The sequence below is a fragment of the Balaenoptera musculus genome, chromosome 7 (assembly GCF_009873245.2).
Source record: "Balaenoptera musculus isolate JJ_BM4_2016_0621 chromosome 7, mBalMus1.pri.v3, whole genome shotgun sequence".
NCBI classification, from domain to species: Eukaryota; Metazoa; Chordata; class Mammalia; order Artiodactyla; family Balaenopteridae; genus Balaenoptera; species Balaenoptera musculus.
Genome location: NC_045791.1, coordinates 83,805,034 through 83,826,135, shown reverse-complemented (window position 1 = coordinate 83,826,135; position 21,102 = coordinate 83,805,034). Strand labels below are relative to the sequence as shown.

At 41.9% G+C, this 21,102-nt stretch overlaps 1 protein-coding gene across 1 annotated transcript; it reads left to right on the top strand.

The window, feature by feature from the left end:
• The first annotated feature begins 59 nt into the window (after nucleotides 1-59).
• MDH1B (malate dehydrogenase 1B) lies at nucleotides 60-20,043 on the top strand. Its single transcript, XM_036858449.1, has 10 exons — nucleotides 60-84; nucleotides 4,266-4,378; nucleotides 7,760-7,894; nucleotides 8,086-8,228; nucleotides 10,297-10,793; nucleotides 14,018-14,159; nucleotides 15,523-15,686; nucleotides 18,677-18,816; nucleotides 19,121-19,172; nucleotides 19,994-20,043. The coding sequence occupies exons 1-10, from the start codon at nucleotides 63-65 to the stop codon at nucleotides 20,005-20,007; spliced, it is 1,422 nt and encodes a 473-aa protein (XP_036714344.1). The 5' UTR covers nucleotides 60-62; the 3' UTR covers nucleotides 20,008-20,043.
• Nucleotides 20,044-21,102: the final 1,059 nt, after the last annotated feature.

The window sequence follows — 21,102 nt, the reverse complement described above, 5'->3', positions numbered from 1 at the left end:
AGCGGCGTGGTTGCCTGGAAACGGTGGAGCAGCGGTTCAAGGCCCCGGGTCCTGGCTTCACTATGGCCAAATTCGTACTCGCTGGTGAGTGATCCCCGCGTCCGCCCGCAGATCGCGCAAAACACCGACAGCTACTCTCCTCCTATGACCGCTTGCCAGTGATCTTCTTAACTGGCTTATGTTCTAGCAACTCCAGCCTCTATATGGACCACCCAGGCTTTATTATGCTTTCATTCAAAAATGTATGTTGGGCAGTGACTGTGTACAAAGCACTGCTGGACACAGGGGATACAGTGAGGGGAAAGACACATCCCTGCCTTCGAGGAGCTTTCAGTCTCCTGGGATACAGAAGCATGTAAACAAGTACTTTTGATACAGTGTGATTAATGCAATGAGGGGTATGTGCACAGGGCTCTGGGGGGTGTTACAAGAGCTGATTTGTGAAGGTTTGGAATAGGGAGGACATTCCAGAAAAAGGCACAGAGGCTAGAAGTGTCATGGCCTCTGGATATGGAGGAAGTGACTGGACCTGGGGCAAGAATGGGAGCAGAAGCCAGATCCTTGCACTTCAAGAACACCAAGCGAAGGTGTTTGAACTGTATGCTGAAAGCAATGAGGGGTCATTTAAAATGTTTAAGCAGGAGGGTATCTTAATGAGCTTGCATTTTAGGAAACCCTCCTTGTCAGCAATGGAGGGGATGGACTGGAAATGTCCACTGGCATCCAGAAAACCACCACAGAGGCTTTTACTGCAGCAGGCTATTGTACCTGCCTCCTTTCCTCTCAGCAAGTTTCTCAAAAGGGTAGACTGCTCTTCTATCTCCAGGTCCTCCTTCCACTCAATCTGGTTTCTACTTCTGCCTCCTTTCAGAAATGGCCCTCACCGAAGTCACCAATGCCTTTACAGAAGCTGTCCGGTCCTTGTCTTATTTGACCTCTTTGATGCCTTAACACAATTGTCATCTCCCATCTGCCTGAAAACCTATTTCCTTTGCTCCTTTATTCATTCAGAAGAGTATTTTTGAGAATGTTGCATTTGTGGCAGTGGCAGGGCTGGGTTCTATAGGAGCAGTGGCAGTGGCAGGGGACCTTTCTTAGGCAAAGACTTCCCAGAAGAAGTGATTTTTTAATCAGGGTCCTGAAAGATGAGTGTTACCTATCGGAGAGGAAATAAGTAGGGAGGAGGAAAGTAAATTAGGCACGGGTAGCAGGGAGTGGGGCTGCAATGAGGAGAGCTAGTTTGGTGATTTTTGAGAGTATGCAATAAGCAGAAAATTGAAAAAGATTTAGTAGGGTTGGAGCATAGAGTACAAGGAAGAGACTATCCTATGTTAAGGCCAGAGTTAGATAACGTATATTCTTGTGAGCCACATTCAATATTTTTTTTAGATGTATTTATTTTTATTTATATTCATTTTTGGCTGCGTTGGGTCTTCGTTGCTGTGCGCGGGCTTTCTCTAGTTGCAGCGAGTGGGGGCTACTCTTCATTGCAGTGCATGGGCCTCTCATTGTGCTGTCTTCTCTTGTTGCAGAGCACGGGCTCTAGGCGCGCGGGCTTCAGTAGTTGCAGCACGCAGGCTCAGTAGTTGTGGTGCACGGGCTTAGTTGCTCCGCGGCATGTGGGATCTTCCCGGACTGGGGCTCGAATCCGTGTCCCCTGCACTGGCAGGTGGATTCTTAACCACTGCGCCACCAGGGAAGCCCTCAACATTTTAAACTTTATCTAAAGTACATGGAAGGTTTTTGGAAGGAGATACATAATCAAATTTGCATTTTATCTGAGTGTTATTGCTACAATGTGAGAAGAAAAAGACTGGATGCCCAGAGCCCAGTTAGGTACTGTAGTCCAGGAAGGAAATACTGGTGGCCTGGTCTAGGAAGGTGGGCAATGGAAATGGAAAGAAGTGAATGGATTGGAGAGATGTTAGGGAGCAGGATCTATAGAACTAGACATTTACCTAGGTGGAGGAAGAAAGGAAGGGAGAAGAAAGAGTTAAAATTATTCCCAAGCAGTAGTTTGCATAACTGGGTAGATGGGAAGTCATTGAAAAACAGCAGAAGAGTAGGCTTTATACTCTGGGTACTGTTAATACTCTTAAATAACTGGGTAGATGAACATAAAGAACATAAGAGAAGGAGCAAATTTAGTAGGGGAGTGGTGGCAAAATCTGTCATAGACATGCTGAGTGCCTATGAGACATTTAGAAGGAGTTGAAAAAATACAGGAGGGTGTAGACATCTAGATAAGGAGATAGTTCTGAACTGGAAATACAGATTTCTACTTGAAACCAAAGGAGTGGAGGAGATTATCCAGGAAGGATCATAGAGTATGAAGATAAGATGCCTTGTAAAATGCTAACCTTTTAATGCATTAATAAAGGAATAGGAACCTAAAAGTGTAATGAGGAGTGGCCAGAGAAGTAGGAAGAAAACCTAAAGAATGCCCCCACTATAGTGGGTATTTCAAGAGTTGAAGGGAGACAAATGCTACCAAGGGTCAACAAGAAAAGGATCAAAAAGTATCCATTGGATTTAGTGACATGGAGGTCCATGGTGACCTTCTAGAGAATTATGGGAAAAGCCAGATTGCAGTGGCATGAGAAATCAATGGAAGTGAGGAACTGGGGATGGCAAGTGTAGAGAACTATTTTAAGAACTATTTCAAGTTTTAATAGAAAAGGGCAGGTAGAAGGCAACGACTGAAGGGGGTCATGGGCTGTTTGTTTCTCAGGACAGGAGAAACTTAAATATAATGAGTATATTTTAATTATGGTAGAAACAGGCCATTAGAAACAGAGCTAAGATGTTAGAAAAAGGGGATAACCAATGGAGGTGGAAGAGGGTGGTGTTCAGAGCATAAGTGGTGAGATTGGATCTGGATACGAGGTAGGATCCCTCTCCCACTGAATAGAAGAAAGAAGGAAAGGATGAGGCCAAATGCAGATAGGCTAGTAGGTTTGATGGCAGGAGGTTGGGGGATTTCCCAACTGGTGCCTTTTTGTATGATTTGGTTTAGTTTGCGTAAAGTAAAAAGCAGAGTTTTCTGTTGTCTTCTGATAGTACAGAAAAATATTGGCGAGAAGGAAGAGGCTTGAAGGAAGTAGACAGTTTGGAATGGTAATTAGAGAGACCAGAAGAGAGTGCTGCCAAGGGAAACAGAGGGATCTCCAGGAAGAGTTGAGGGCCAGTTGAGACTGGTGACCATGAATTTATGCCACTCTGCTTGGTTCTACCATGTTTATCCCGGGGTGCCAAGTACATGCAACCCAGGCACAGAAAAGGCAATTTACTGGGTTCATTCAGGGTGAGAGGCTTTTACCAGGCTTACTTGCCAGAAGCCCAGTGGGGCAAGAGAATTGAAGACATGAACCAGAAGAGTGGTCTGAATTCATGAGCCATGGATTTGAACTAAACAGGGAGGCTAATAGCCAGGGGGAGTTTGAGAGGGGTTGATGACTTAGAAGTCACCAGGAGGTTGAAGAACTGGTGATTGGGAGTAATCGGGGAAGAATGCTATAGAGAGGGTTCTGCCCTTGGCCCCTGCCCCTCCTACTCTACCGGACATCCAGTCCCACCAACTTTAGTGGCTGTCACTTTCTCTGTGTTTATGCCTGCAATATCTGTATCCTAAGCTATTACATAAGGCCTGCTCTTCAGATTTGCAGGTGCAGCTGCCTGCTGGTCATATCCACTTAGATATACTACAGATACTTCCAGCTGCACTTTATAATTTAAACTTCTCACCCATGATTTCTCTCTAGTAAGGTCAGGATCACCTACCCACGCCAGAAAAAAGAAGTTAAGCCAGACTCTTCTCTCTCCCGCCAATTCTCCTTCCCCTTCCCCCAATACTCTCTGCACACATATCAAGTCCACATGTGATTTTACCACCACTCCTCACTTCACACTTTGCCTTTTAGTAGCTACTAATGAGTAGTTCATTATGAGTAGTTCATGCTTAATTAGTAGCCTGGCAGCCTCTTAGAGGAAGTGAGGTCTAATATAGCACTAGAGGAGAATAAATATTCAATAGTCTTTTTTCCTTTCCACATTTTATTACTAATGATTCTTATCTCCTATGAAATTCATTTTATTTTGCCAATATAATAAAAATCAAAAGTTTATGTTATGGCAGTTTATGCTATAACTCTATATAAATTATATTGTAACTGTGTGATTGATTCTGTAATTATATGATAAATACTTGTAACTACATGATAATTTCCATGTGATGAAAGAAAATATTGCTAATTTGAATTTTTTAGGTAGAGCAGATTGCCCATATTATGCTAAAGCAGAACTTCTGGCAGATTATTTACAAAAGAATCTTCCTGATTTTCGGATACATAAAATTACACAACATCCTGATGTTTGGGAGGTAAGAGGCCTTTACAGTTTGTTAAATTCACACACACAGAAAAATGTGTTCTGATTTAATTAAATATTAGCTAGTGTATCAGATAGCTTTCCAGTAATGAATGTTCGTGTACTATTGATATTTTATTAGTAGTAAAATAAGCCCTGACTTATCAGCCTCAAAACATGACTTATATTTTTTTCCTAGTACCTAATAGAACAAATGAGGCCCTAACCTGTAAGTAGAATAAATTTGGCTGGTATTTTCCCCCCAAGAATCCACATAGCTTATATTGCACTTTTTAACTTTCAATTCTCCTTCATATTGATTTCTAATGACATGAGGGACTTGTTTATTTGACACACCCTTCTTTGGGACTGAGATGGAAATTTGGGTGAAGGAGTTTCCTTTACTGGGGAGTGCTCTTGGGAATAACATCCTTAGAAAGAATGAGGGCAGCAGGACTGGGCAATGGGAGAAGTTGAACTGCCATCCAGCTCTAACAAAGGGCTCAGCCAGCCCTACAGGGAACTCTGAAGCTGGGATGGCCCTTCGGAGATACCCCCCCAAACAGGCAAGGAGGCCAGGCTTTTGTTCTCCTACAGCTAGCAGTCATAGGATGTGGGCTGCCCTGGGGAAGAGACTTAACCTTCGGCAAGGGAACATCCTTTGGTTGAGGTCAATTTCCAGAGAGAGACTCAGCACTGAGTCATCAACAGCCAATACACCTCGTGGCAGGGGGAATGAGTGCCTTGGTCACGAAGGAGGAATAGGGACTACGCGTGACAGGATCTGCTAGTTCACCAGTTGTGCCTTTTGGATCCCCATGCTGCATGTAATATGTTCACACCATCTGGGAACAGCTCTTCCAGAATTCTGGTTGGCATCTCTCCCCGGGGAAACTTTATAAGAGGAAGTTTAGTTAAATGAACAATAGTCTCCGCTGCACATCATTTCAGCACTACACATCATTCAGCACCATAAATGACTCATCACCTTTCTTCTCTTCTCTCCATTGTAGATTCCCCTCACCCTCTGCAGATTCAGGTGACTTATTAGGTGTGGTGGTGACTTACACCTGTATCCTTAGGGGTCTGAGCCCTCGTCTCTATTCCCTTTTCAGGATATGACTGTTGCACCTGTCCATTTGCTGTCAAAATTGAGCAAGGCACTACCAAGGATGCCCCAATGGATTACCTAGATGCCAACCATTCTTTCCTGCCCACATTGGGTAATAGCTGCCCTGTATGCTCCTGATCAACAGGGGCAATTACTCCTTCCATGATGGTAACTCCTTTCCTTACTGGCTGATCTCTTGGCACAGGAGCTCTAAGTGACCATGTGGCAGCCATAGATTAAAGTTTAACGGGACTCTTCCTGATAGAAGCACCCCTCACCCTGGGCGGGTCACTGGGAGTGATGGTAAGCAGGGTCACTCTTAATTCCATTCTTGGTTCCTGGATTCATGTATTTGACCTATTGGGGCAAAACTCTATTGATTTGTGGTATATATTGCATCCTGAAAGATGGTACCCCCATCCTTGCAAGGTATCAGTCTCTAAGCTGGTGCCTGTATCTTCAGTGTGTTGTTCCATCCCTCTATCATGCTGCTAGATGTTGCCATATATGGTAGGGCCAGTGGGTCCCTGGTTTCATGCCCAATGTCATACATCCTTTACTTTAAAATGGGTTTCTTGGTTCAAAGTGATGTTATGCAGGATTCCCATGTTGGTAGATTAAATATTTTGAAAAGTCTTGAACAGGGTGCTGGCCAAAGTCCTACAAACAATAAAGGCAATTCTTTATCCAGAATATATGTTGATTAAAATCAAGGTGAATCACTGCTCTTTCCAGGGTAGAAGGGGTCCAATGTAATCAGATTGCCACCAAGAGGCTGGTTGTTGTCTTTGAGGGATAGTGCCATTAACAGGAGGTCAGCGTTGATCTCTGTTAATGGCAGCAGCAATGGCTAGATCAGCTTTGATGAGTGATAGCTTGTTTTCTCAGACCACTGCATAAGCTCTAACTTTTTCATGTCCCCATTGTGCCTTCAGCTGTCTAAGTTATCTTACTGCTGGGTTGCTTAGTGCTTCTGTCATAATAGATGTTCTCTGGTGGGCACTGCCCCCTGTCCTCTTTAATTTCAGAATTCTATCATCCCAATTGCCATGGGGCCCAGCTCTATAACAGCATGTCATTTAACAGCCATGGCCCAGGCTTCTCAGTGATGCTGAGACCCCTCTCATCAGTGCATTCCTTGTCACTTTGGTGAATGTAGTGTCCTCCAGGCCCTTCCAGAGAACATAGGTGACCAATAGTTTTCCAGCCTTCCGTCATAGCATATGCACTCTAGCGAGCCCATTTTTTCTAAGCTTTTTCATCCCTTCTTCCGTGGTCTTCCATGACAGTTCTGGCATTTCCATTTTATTTCATCCCTTCCTCCAAGCTTTGAAGAGCCATCCTAGCAACATGTTAGCACTCTCTTCTGAGGTCTTTGTCGGGGTGTACACTCTTGAATCGCAGAAGTGTGATTCATTTTGATAAATTCTCTCTTGTTCAGCTTTATGTTCCACTCTTGATTCAGCACCCTCAGGGTCCAGTCCTGTACATGTTCTTCCAGCTCCTGCCAGGACATCACCATGCCCTGCTTGCTGCTGAAGGTCCTTTGAGGTAGAGTCTCTTTCTTCTAGACTCCCAGTATTTCACTGGTCAGGCTACGTTGTGACTAGAGGGGCCATGGGGGAATCATCATGGTGGAAACATCAACAAGGGAAATTCATTTGTAAGATTTTATTTGTAAGGTAGCTTCATTATACATTCCTCCAAAAACAAGAATGTTGCCATGTACTTTGCCCATAGAAATGTTGCATTCTGTCTCTATGCAGATATTGTCATTGGAAGGCCTGGTGTACACAAACCAGATAATGATGATTTAAACTTTTTCTACTAAATATTATCAGAAATCCCCAGATAATTTTTAGCTCATTAATTCAATCTAAGAAATATAAACTATACTCACATATTTGGAAAGCAATATCAAATTTATATGGCCCTAAAACCAGAGACATCTCATACAGAAAACCATTTGAGTTGGAAAACTTGGCTTCTTTTTTAAGCCAAACCCTTGCACTTCAGGTCTACTCAGGAAAGAGAGCAACATTCAGTACCTTTATTTGGTTGATGAATTCGAAGAATATTCTTTCTTACTTGATTAATTTGTTACTCAGCTCATCACTATTTCTATATTTATATTTTACAGTTTAAAGATATCTAAATTTTATTATGTATACACAGAGGTAGTAAAAAAAAAACTAGTATTTTAATGTTTGAACTCTAAAGTATTGAATTGAATTCCAAGGCAGATTCAATGTGTGACTTCTCGTGGACTATATCTTTCAATAGGAGTGGCTGAAAGAGTTGTGTAAAAAGAATACGTGGAGTCACAAAAATTCCCCCATCATCTGGAGAGAGCTGTTGGATCGTGGAGGAAAGGGTTTGCTTTTGGGAGGATATAATGAGTTCCTAGAACATGCCCAGGTATACAAATTAAGTTGATTTATCTGTCTAAAACACTATCGTTCTCTCCTATTATTATATTTTTCAAATGTCTTGCTTTCTAAGGTATTCTCTCAGCTCTCTTTTTACTCTATTTGGGCTTTAAACAAGAACTCTCCATTATCGCCATTATCAGCTATTCTGGTGTTGATTTTTTCTTTCCCAATATTTAGCTTTACTATGGTGTCACCTCTAGCATGACGACTGAGCTGATGAAGACAGTTGCTCAAGAGAACCTGGGGACACACATAGAAAAAGAGCTGGAGAAAGAAGCCCTGAAAGGTCTCATCAACCCCTTGCAGGTCTGGATCACCAGGTGGGACCGTCAAATCCCAGGATTCGTGAGGTTGGCTTTTTATGTTTAGAAGGACAATGATGTAGGATTCATTACATGATGGAAGAATATCTGAGTGTCAAGTGTGAGATTTGGATGTATGTATACAAATATTATAGATATGTAATATATGTATATGCATATATATCCCCTAGTGTAGCCCCATGTATGAGTGTTAGACTATATATAGGTTTAATGTGTATGTAATATGCATATAATACACCTACATACTAAATCTAAGAGCAACTTTATAGCAAAGATACTTACTTTGCATAACTGTCTCCAGCTCTCCTGCCCTCATTCTGTGCGTCTCACGCTGTCTGCTGCTCTTACCATCTTGCTCTTCGCCTCCCTGTCCTTCCTTCCCTCTCCCTTGTTTCCTCCCTTCCCTCCCCCATCTTCCTGACTGTTGCCCCCTTCCTCTTGCCCACTTGCTTTTGCCCCTCATCACTCTCAGTCTCAGTGGTGGGTGGACACATTCGATGTTTGTCATTGCTTTTTCTCTCTATCTCTGTGCTCTGCCTCCCTCTTTGTCCTTCTGCTGTCCATCTTGCTCTATCTCTCCCTCCCCCTTTCCTTTCCCCACCTCTCAATCTGTCTCTCACACTGCCCTTCTTACTACCTATGTGTGTATCCTAATATACAGGCTCATCTGAAAAATTCTTTGTTATTATGAAAGATTTCAAATGCAGAAAAGAACTGAGAATGATGTAATAACCGTCCATGAACTTTACACCCAGATTTAATAATATTACATCAGCTTTAGGATTTTTTTAATATTTATTTATTTATTTGGCTGCGCTGGGTCTTAGCTGCAGCACGCGGGATCTTTATTTGCAGCATCCGGGCTCTTATCTGCGGCATGCGGGCTCCTCCTTGTGGCCTGCGGGACCCAGCTCCCCGACCAGGGATCGAACCCGGGCCCCCCTGCATGGGGAGCACAGAATCCTAACCACTGGACCACCAGGGAAGTCCCTAGATATTTTTAAAGGATTAAAATGGTACAGATGCTCTTGAAAACACCACTGCGCCTCTCTCCAAACCCACTGTGAAAAATTGCCCAGATGCATTTCCAAACTCCCCCTCAGTGGTCATTAGGGCTCTCAGTTATCAGCCAAGCTATAGAGTACTCAAATACTGGCTGAATTGTGGGTGCAGATACATGATACCTCGCCTGTGTTGATCCTAGGCTTCTTTATAAGGATTTGGAAAAATAGGCCTTTCTAAAAGATGTCATTACTTTGCAGATAAGGGTACAACATAGAAAAGAGTTATGGTTAAATGAAACTGATTTCCTTATCTTTTTTTAAAAAGAATGTAAACACGTAATTACAGTAATATGACACAGTTCTTTTAAATTTTGCTTTCTGCCTATTCTATTTAATTTGAAAAGCCTTATAAACAGGTACATTTCTTACTTTGGTATTGTTTTCAGATGGCCAAAGCAAGAAGTTAGCAGTGAGAATTATTTTGTTCTACTTTTGCTTTCTAGCCTTAAAAATGTCTGTGCAGCTGTGTATGCCAATTTAAGATATTAAATCACCCTATTAATGCACATGCAGAATTATATCTATTAAGAATAAAGCCTGGGGACTTCCCTGGTGGCACAGTGGTTAAGAATCCGCCTGCCAGTGCAGGGGACACGGGTTCAAGCCCTGGTCCGGGAAGATCCCACATGCCGCGGGGCAACTAAGCCCATGAGGCACAACTACTGAGCCTGCGCTCTAGAGCCCGTGAGCCACAACTACTGAGCCCGCGTGCCACAACTACTGAAGCCCGTTCGCCTCGAGCCCGTACTCCGCAACAAAAGAAGCCACCGCAATAAGAAGCCCGCGCACCACAACAAAGAGTAGCCCCCACTTGCCGCAACTAGAGAAAGCCCGCGCACGGCAATGAAGACCCAACACAGCCGAAAATAAATAAATAAATAAATTTATTAAAAAAAAGAAAGACTTCTATACATGGTTGGTACTTTAAAAAAAAAAAAGAATAAAGCCTGAAAAGGAGCAAAAGATTTAACCATTCGTAATCGGCTTTGCATTTTTATTAGTGCATCGGCGCCTGCCTGCTACAACCTAATTCCCATCTTGACAAGTGGTGAAGTGTTTGGACCGCATATGGAAATTAGCATAAACCTATTTGACAACAAGCAGGCAGAAGAAAAACTCACAAGCCTTGTGAAAGAGGCTCAGGACCTGGCGTCGCCCTTCCTGCAGAGTGTGTCCGTCTGCACCCGAGCGGAGGAGGCCTTCCGCCAGGCCCACGTGATCATCTTCCTCGACGACCACGTGGACAAGGAGGTGCACAGTTTGGAAGACTGCATCCGAAGCAGGGCTACTCTGTGCCACCTCTACGGATCCCTGATTGAGAAAAATGCTCATGATTCCGTCAGAATTATTGTGGGAGGAAAAACCTTTGTGAATCTCAAAACGTCTTTGCTTATGAGATACGCTCCAAACTTCGCCCACAATATTGTCGCTGTGGCCTTGGGCGTAGAAGGCAAAGCGAAGGCGGAGCTGGCCAGAAAACTGAAAACGACTCCCTCATGTGAGTGAGCTCCCGTTTCCGTGTCTGGTTTTAAACAGCGTGATTTCACAGCAGCTAGGAAGAACACTGTCCCCTCTAAAATCAGTCGGGATATCTGGACTACAAAGTATGAAGCAGAGGCAGAGAACTTCTGATTGTGTGATTTCACTACTGTGCATTTTCTTTCTACTAGCTTTTATGACTAGCTGATCTTTTCCCATCATTATAAAAATTAAGAAACAAATACTTAAATAAGATTTCTATTTTTCAAGTAGTAATTTGAAACTTAATATTCCTTTTTTTTTTCTTTTTTTTTTCCGTGATAGTAGTCAACCAACGTAATGGGTGTTTTTTAAAAAAATACTCAGGGCTCTGTTAAAGTGACCCCACCCCACTTCCCACCTGTGTGACTTGAGGCAAATCACTTAACCTTGCTGTGCCTCACTTCCTCACCTGTAATATGAGGATGTAAATAGCACCTACATCCTAGAATTGACGCAAGGATTTAAAGAGATAATATTCCTAAAGTGCTTGGAGGAGTGCCTGACACATGGTAAACATTTGCAAGGATAGTAAAGTTGTTAAGGTGATTATGCTATTTGATCAGTTTCTGCTCCTAGTAATCTTTGTACTTATAGAGGTCAAAATCATAGGAGGATGAGACAGAATCAGAAAATGGATTTTTGTATCTAAAGGGGGAGTGCTGTATCTAAAAATATTTGTCATATTTGACAGACTTTAGCTATTTGTGTCCTTAGATGGAGCAGGTGCAACGAAGTCTATTGAGAATGCCAGGAAGTGCAAGGCAGGACATCAAGCAAAATTGGGAAGACAGTAAAATGTGAGCCTAGAATGCTCTCAGTCAGAGCTATAAAGGACTTTGGTGAGCCCCTCACACATTAGGGCAAGAGCCGTATTGTCCTTTTCTTAACAACAAAGCCCTAGAACCATAACTTCTGGTATTCTTGCATACAAATCATTAGTGTCTTACCCCCAGGGTCAGTGCATACCTCAGCCAAATGGATACTAAAATTATTCAATAGGAAAACATTTCCTAATCATTTTATCTCTGTTATCAACCTTATATGTATATGTGTAGATACTGATTTCTCACAAAAGATCTGTGATACACTGATGAAAGTGTCAAGAAGAGGCAGTGTTACAAAATTTAAAACAGAGCAGGCACTTTCAACCAGAAAGCTGCTCTCTTGTGGGCCTGGTGGTACCATAAATTCTAAACCCTGCTGTATTCAAAGCCAATAAGCACAGGAGCAGCAGAGAAAAGAAAAGTGGAGACAAGTTGGGACAAAAAAGGGAAATGTTAGAGGGACGGCTGTTAAAGTGGAATTGTCAGTGGAGTAGTAAGGAGGAAGTTGGCAACGACAAAGAGTTAAACAAAGTAACATGAACTAGAAAAAGCATCAGGGAGAATTATTCCAGGAGAATTCCAGATGCCCAGAGGGGAGCAAACCTTTTCAGGATATCCCTTGAGTTCAGTTCACACATAAACCTGTTTCTCAGACTATGTACATTGGCTTAGTTGGAACTCTTTCTGTACAAGTGACAGAAAGTCCACTCAAAGCGACCAAAATCAGAGCTATTTTTCCACATAACTGAAGAGTGCAGGAGTAGTTCTTATTTGGGGCATAGCCGGATGCCGGGGTTCAAATGATGATGTCAAGCCTGGTTCGTGCTCTCACGTGGCTTGTCACTCAGCTCTGCTTTCCTCAGCTTTGATCTGATTCTCGGATAGGCTTTCCCTAAAAAGTGGCAAAATGGCTATGGGCATCATAGCTTAACTACCCCAGCAGAAAAAGAGCGTTCTCTTTCGATTCTTTGTATAAAAGTAGCAGAATAATATCTCATTGACGGGGCTTGGACCACATGCCCTTCTCCAAATCAATCATTGTGGCCAGAAATCTGGAATCTAGCTCTGATGCCTATTGATAGACCTGAGAGGTGAGGACAGCTTCACCCAAACCAAATGGACTGAAATTGGGGAAGGGTACCTATTGAAAGAAAAACCAGTATGCTGTTAAAGAAAAAAAGTAGGAAGAGATGTTAGGACAAAAAAAAAAAGCAGATGTCTGCTATAATTTTCTCTAGCTTGATTTAAGGCATTTAGAGCTATAAAGGGCCTTAAAGCTTTAAGAAAAATTCTTTTCCCTCCTGCCTGCCTTTGAACACAACTCTGTAAGAGTGTGATACTTGGAGCTGCTGCGGTCATTTTAGGACCATGAGGGGAAAGCCAAGAGAGTAACATCTTTGAGCTACTTAACAAGCACCAGTGTCACTGCCTACCTCGACTTGTTATCTGAGAAAAGTAAACTCCTTCTAGTTCAGCAAAGTCAGAAGGATATTCTGTTACTTGAAGCCAACAGCAATCTTATCTCATACAGAACAGGAAAGAATTTAATCTCCGTAATAGAAAGTGGTGTGACCTTTTAAGAGAATTAAGTTTTTAAACAAATAAGTTTATAAATAAATCAATAAAATCCCCTATTTTCACTTCAGATACATTCCCAGAAAATCCACAATTATTAGAGAGAATTATTAGAGAGAATTTCATATACTAGAATCATATGAAATACCAATTCCTATTTCTCTCTACCTCCATCCTCTTCTTTTTCTTGGTAGTATGTATCACGTTGTATAGTAGTTGTTTTCTCACCCACTCCCCTCTACCCCCAGAATATTGCAAGGATTTGGGCTGATTTGTTTTCTTCTGAGCCTCCCACCTAAAAGTGCCTCACACATACAAGCTAATTCAATATCTCTTTGTTGATTAAGATGTTCCTCGGGATCCTCTTATTCCAGCATCTCCATTCTGCAGGAAACGAAAGCCACCCAGGGAGTCAAGTGACTTGCCCAAATTTCTATTCCAGTCTAAAATCAGGGACTCTCTGTCAGAATCAAAGCAGATAAAAAATCCTCTTCATGGCAAGCAGAGTGGTGAAGTTAGGACCAGAGCGGGGGTATAACTTTCAGTAGCAATTTCTTTCAGGGAGCATTTCAATGTTCCCTGAATTCAGTCCTATGCTCACACCATCCACGTGCATTATTAGGAATGGCCAGACTCCGATGATTAAGGAGATGATCCACATTGTTTGCACATTTTTAGGGAGCATAAACTTAAGTCTGTTTTATAGCAAAAGGACCAATAGTAAAACAAACACACGAATAGAAAGTAGACTACAGGCAATTTTTTATATTACAATATTTTTTTAAATTTCTTTTCTTCACAGGCATCAAAGATGTGATAATTTGGGGTAATATTAGTGGAAATAACTACGTCGATCTGAGAAAAGCCAAGGTTTACAGATATGAGAGTGCTGTTTGGGGACCTCCTCACTATTCACGCCCTGTTTTAAGCCTGATTTTTGATAGGTACAGTATCTTTTTAAGTGAAGTAGTCTAACAATATTGAATAAACGTGTAATGTTATTATAATCATTTAAAAATCATCTTAGAAATCTGTGGGCAGAAGTAACTTTGTTCACACTCATCCTCATTTATGCTTTCTATTGAAGAAATGTAGAGAATTCCACAGAATTTCAACTAGTCAGTCCCCACCCCCAATTTATTTGATTTTGGAATTTTGAATTTTTATATTTCAGATTATCCTTAAAGTGGCTCACAGATTCCATTAATGTTATCACTAAAGCAAACATATGTAAAGTGAGTCTTATTTAATGTAAAGACCTCTGTCCAAGTTGAAATTAATTGAAAAAGCTTCGAGAATAAGGAATTACGATGGTGAGCAGGCCCAGGCCATGCTGGGTGTTGGGTCCCAGGAAAGGCAGAATTGAGACGTGGTAAGGAGCACCACCTCTGGAGCCAAGCCGCCTGGGTTGGAATTCTCATTCAGCCACTCATTAGCTGTGTGACTTTAGAGAAGTTGCTTAACGTCTCTGTGCCTCGGTTTTCCCATCTGCCAAGTGGAAATGGTAACAGAGTACGGGTCTTATAGGGTCACTGGGAAGATGAAATGGGTTAAGACAGGCAAAGCACTTAGAAACTGTGCCTGTCACAGTCAACACCACCATGACGAAAAGGGCGTGGAAGGAGGAAGGGGGAGGAACGCCTTTGGAACAAGTTTCTAAACTTTGCAGCACTTTCCCAGTAGTAGCATGTCCTTTCCATCAACCCTTTCTTCCCTTCCCTTCCTTTACCCACGCCTAGAAATTGTGTCCCTGGACTCGTTGTCTTGGAGCGCGGTTCCCCTGCATTGCTGCGTGGGCGCGGGCAGCATCTCCTGGGGCTGTATCGTGCCGGCTTAGCAAGGGCAGCCGTTTCATGCCTGTTCTAGTCCGACTGGACTGTTCCCCGAGTTTAAACTTCACATTAGAAAACTTAATTATTTCCTTAGTTCTCAATGTGAATAATTCAACATTTCATGATACTATTTTATTTAAAATGAAGGCTACCACTGGTTCCAAGATAGCCTCTATATAGAATAAATTCTTTGTGATGAAATTAATTGTTCTTGCAGCCTTTGGCCACTTTTCTGTGTTCCATATTTATGGTATCAAGTTTTTAGTTTGAAACTTTAGGACTCCTTTCTGCTCTGTTTCATTACTTTTCAGTTGACTCTTTATGGGCTTAAAGGAGCTTGAAGAAGGGGCGCAGGAAGTCATATTTCTATTTTGTGGAGGTGATTTCTTGTACTTAGATCCATTGACCCAGGGAACATTCTTATTCATTCGTATTCCTTCCTCCATTGTAAAATTGTTTCTTTCTCTCCTTACAGTGAGTGGGTAAACAGAGAATTTGTGGTAAGTCTTAAAAAGTTCACCGCCACAGGAAGACAATTTGGAGGCATCTTAGCTGCACACAGTATAGCCACTACGTTGAAATACTGGTACCATGGCTCACCCCCTGGGGAGATTGTGTCTTTAGGGGTACTGAGTGAAGGTAAATCTGGGTTTTTCTTGTCTTATGATATTTTAAAACCTCCACGTATGCCCCCTGTGCTCCTACTTTTGTGTCCTTACCTAGACAGGCTCCTACCTCTTTAAAGACTCTGTAAGCTCTCTGGATTTTCACAATTCCATAATCATTCATTCATGCATGCATTCCTTCAGTTATCCATTCAGCAGTGCAACAGTATTTTGTGTGCATGCACTGGGAACACACATAGGGAGTAGGCCTGGCTTTTGCCTTTCAGGAAGCTCACAGCAGAGTAAAGGAGAGCCACATACATAAATGAGATAATTCTGTTAAGTTTTTCTCACTGTATCCCTACTGAGGAAGGGGAAACAAGGTCGATTTTCAGCAGGCAGCAGGAAGAATCAGGACCGACACCATAAAGGAGGTGACACTTCAGGAAGTGTCACCTGCAAGTTTGAGTAGTTGTTTACCTGACAGACAAGTATGGGTAGAACATCTGGGCACAGGAGATGCAGGAGCAAAGACACAGACACACGATACAAAAGGCACAGCAAGACCCAGATCTCAGAGTACCAGGCAACAGCCGGAATGTGGAAAGCTTGCTCTCCGTCCACAAATACTGTGGATATATTTTTATATCCTTACTATTTTAATCTGCTAAAAACTATTCAGAGCACTTCTACTGTTTTTTGAAAAATAGGAAAGAGAGAATAGCTGATGGTCTGTGCACTGTAGGTTCTACCTAGAGCATGTCTTCCCTTTGTGCTTTACATTCTCCCTGAACAAGCCCATCCATTCCCAAAGCTCCAGGCCTGGGCCTTGCTGCTGAGCCCTACCTTGTCAGACATTGCCACCTGGATGTCATGCTGTCACTTCAAACCCACACACACCAAACTGAACCTGTTGTCGTCCTCCCCAGTCTGAGCCACCTCTTGTATCCTTTATGTTATTAATGGAACCACGATCCTTCCCATTGTTTCAGTGACTATGGTGCAGCTCACGGAAATCTCCCCAAATCCCCCAGGTCAGAATTAATCTCTGTCTCTCCTCTGTACTCACATAGCATTTGTTCCTCTATCAGAGAGCATATCACAGCCTGCCTTTATGGATGGGGTGGTTAGTTGCATATGCCCTCTGCATTAGAGTTCACCCACCCTGAGGGCAGGGCTTTGGCTGGGTTTTCTTGTTGCTCCTTCATGGGTAGACTCTCAATGCGTCTTGTTCAATTAAGGTTAATGTGCAGGAACATACGCATCGTGTGAATTCAAATCACTGTGATACCTTTTTAGTGAAATAGACATTTAAAACCTCATCTTTATCTGTAAAAGTTTAATTAGGGAATTCCCTGGCAGTCCAGTGGTTAGTGTTCCCCACTTCTACTGTTCGATCCCTGGTCAGGGAACTAAGATCCTGCAAGCCACGCGGCACAGCCTAAAAAAAAGTTGAATTAATCTCTAGGAATTCATCAATAAGCAGTTCAGTGTTGGGGGCAAGTGAGGTGAAGAGCAAGTGATCATTGTGTCCCTGAAATGGTACCACATGTGTAAACCCTCATCTGTTGTTAGCTCATAAGGCTGGCTCTCAAATAGAGAGTGAACAGAGGGCCTGGGGCATCCTCTACGGAAGAGTCTTTTAGATCCTGGTTTCCTGACTCTCCTCAATATTTTGCCCTAGTGACAACATTTTTTTTTTAATTGAAGTATAGTTGATTTACATTGTCATGTTAGTTTCAGGTGTACAGTTCAGTGACTCAGTTATATATATATATTCTTTTTCAGATTCTTTTCCCTTATAGGTTATTACAAAATATTAAGTATAGTTCCCTGTGTTATACAGTAGGTCCTTGTTGGTTATCTATTTTACATACTTTAGAGTATATATGTTAATCCCATCCTCCTAATTTACCACCCCCCCTTTCCCTTTGGTAACCATGAGTTTGTTTTCTATGTCTGTGCATCTATTTCTGTTTCATAAATAAGTTCATCTGTATCTTTTTTTTTTCAGATTCCACATATAAGTGATATCATATGGTATTTGTCTTTGCCTTATTTCACTTAGTATGATAATCTCTAGGTCCATCCATGTTGCTGCAAGTGGCATTATTTCATTCTTTTTTATGGCTGAGTAATATTCCATTGTATAAAAGTAACACATGTTCTTTATCCGTTCATCTGTCAATGGACATTTAGGTTGCTTCCACGTCTTGGCTATTGTAAATAGTGCTACAGTGAATATTGGGGTGCGTGTATCTTTTCAAATTAGAATTTTCTTCAGATGTATGCCCAGGAGTGGGATTGCAGGATCATATGGTAACTATTTTTTGTTTTTTAAGGAACCTCCATACTGACAACATTTTTGATGACTAGAATGGCAAGAATAATTTTCTTATTTGATTGAGACACAAAAAACGGGAGGCATTTTATCTGAAGGTTGCTCAGTTAGTAATAAGCATTATCAATTTTTTTTATTTGGAGCACATTTAAACTGGGAACTAGGAACTGTGAGGAGATCACCGACTTTCCCTTCCCAGTGCTTGCCCCTTGGCTCTGTGACTGCAGTAGTAAGCTGGAAGAGCAAAGGCAAGATTGGACGAGTGCTCGGGCTCAGGGGCTACCTAGGGGGGCAAGGAAAAGCCAAGGAAGCAGACAAAAGGAATCCAGAAAAGGTGGAAGAGAAGGACTGCATTAGTTCCCAAGGCAGAGGCAGGGCATCTGAACCCAGCAGGGACAAAAGGGATAAAGAGGGAACAATGGTTCTTCCTTCTGAGAGAAACACAGAAGGGTGAGTTGTCAGAACTTGCAGAGGTGCTCAATAAATACTTCTCGGAGTAAGTGTTTTGATCTTCCCTGGGGAGGAATTCACAGAAATTCCTCCATTATCATTAAATCCACCATTAGATCCACCATTATCATTAAAAAGCATGTACTATGTCTGTCCTTTTCTACAGTGTTACCAGGAAGGTTTATTTATCTGAGTGCTTTTGTTTTGCTTTGCTTTGTGTTTGCTCCCTGCAGGCCAGTTTGGTATTCCTGAAGGGATTGTCTTTTCTATGCCTGTGAAATTTGAGAATGGAACTTGGGTGGTTCTTACAGATCTCGAAGATATTGAAATAAGTGAACAAATAATGACCAGAATGACAAATGATCTAATTCAGGTAATGTCAGAATAGCCCTAAGGGAACTGACTTCAGTAATAGCCTGAAACCGATTCCCCTAGATCAAGGCATACACTGGTTTTCTGTGGGTTCGATTTGCATCTTATTCCTAAGAACAATAAGGAGGCAATAAAGGTTTGAAGAAATCAGCAGAAGAACACTACTCATTTGGTTATGTAATTTCTAGTATGTTAAAAACAGTTGTTGGTTACTTAAACATCAAGAATCAAAGTGTTCTTCTATTAAAGAATGATTGTTAGTAGTTGTGGTCATTTAACTCTCTGATTACAAAATTTTTCCATAGGAGAAACTTGTTGCACTTGGCGAGTTGATACATTTTCAGCCATATCAATCAGGTAATCTTTTAGATATGATGTTTTACTGGGCTGCTATTAAAAGAGTATTAAAATATGTGTTAAAACGGAATCACTATTTAATATAAATAAGTATAATTCATATTTCATCACTTTTAAGGTAAATTATTGACAAAATAAACTACCAGGTTTAGTGTGTCCTTTGAAATAAAGTTTCTTAAAAGAATGCTAAAGAAATCACATCTTAAAGGCACTATTGCCTTATAAAGTTTATGTATACCATATGTATTAGTTTCCTAGGGCTGCCATAACAAATTACCACAAATTGGGTGGCTTAAAACAACAGAAATTTATTGTCTCATAGTCCTGGAGACCAGAAGACCTAAATCAAGGTGTCACCAAGGCCATGCTCCCTCTGAAGGCTCTAGGGAAGAATCCTTCCCTGCCTCTTCTAGCTTCTGGTGGCAGTGATTGGCATTCTTGGCTTGTAGCTGCTTCATTCCAATCTCAGCCATGGTCTTCGCAAGTCTGTCTTCCCTCTGTGTGTGTCTCTGTTGCCAAATCTCTCTCTCTTTATAAGGACACCAGTGATTGCATTGGGGGCCCACCTTAATCCAGTCTGACCCCATCCTAACTTGATTATATCTGCTAAAACTAATTTCAAGTAAGGTCACATTTACTGGTACCAGGGAGCAGGACTTCAACGTATCTTTTTGGGGACACAATACAACCCACAACACTACAGTTACTTTTAGGTAACTTTAAAAAAATAAATTTCAATAAGCTTATTTTTCCTATTGGTATTTTCTCTAATTGTAAACTTACAAGGAAGTGGTCTCATCTTTCTTTCTTTCACCTTAAAGAAAATCTCATCTGAAATATGAAAATACAAACATAAATGAATTAATTCACTTACAGAAAGGCACTCAAGTGCCTTTTGAGAGCCCAGCATCCCTTCCATGTACCAGTGTTTATGGAGTGTCAACTGTAAGCCAGTGCTAAGAGCTAGAAATATGGGGATGGAGAAGATAGACCTGTTCTTGCCTTTTGAAACCTACAGTCCATCAGGGGATCGTAATTTACACAAATGTCTGCAGCTGTGGTGAGTCTTAGGCGTGAGAAGTATAGGGTGCTGTGCTATGAGAGCTTATACCTGGGGATGTGAGCAAAGAACTTGAGGCAGGAAATCATGTCACCTTGTTTGAAAAACCACCAAAAATAGCTTGTGTGGCCAAAGCCTAATGAGATGAAGCTGAGAGAGCCATGAAGGGTAGATGAGAGTTGCAGAGGCTTCTGGATGGAGAATGACCCAATCGGGTTGTGATTAGTTTGGAAAACAAATTGGAACAAGGCTAGACTGTTTGCAGGGAGACCAGTATCAGGAGAGTAGCAGAGTGACACAAGGAAGCGGTGGTTACAGCTGAGGCTGGAGGCTGTAGAATTTTGAGAGATATTTAGGAGGTGGAATTATCAAAGACTTGATGACGGACTGGCTCTGGGGAATGTCAGAGGACTCAGACTTCGTTTGCTTGAGCAATGGGGTGGGTTTACCAATATGGGAAAAAGTGGTAGAGGAAATTATCTGAGAAAGACAGAGAGAGAGAGAAAGTGCATGTGTTTGCCTATGCGTGTGTCTGTTGGGTGGCAGAGGATGGGTGCAGTGCCAGAGTAGAGGAAGGATGAGTTTAGTTTCTTACATTTTGATTCTGAAATACCTACGGGGTATCTCAAATGGATACATTACATAGAGAACTGCATACTTTCTGGAGCTCAGCAAGATCTGGACTGCAGTTATCAAATTGGGAGTTGTTGCCCATAAATAGGAATGAGGCCATGAGCATGATGGAGATTGGAGAGAGCGGGGGTGCCTGGAGGAACTTAGCCTTTAATGGTTAAGTATAACAGGAACAGCTGACAGAGGATTGTGAAAAAGGGGTGATCAGTCAGGACAGCCCCTGAAATCTGACACCAT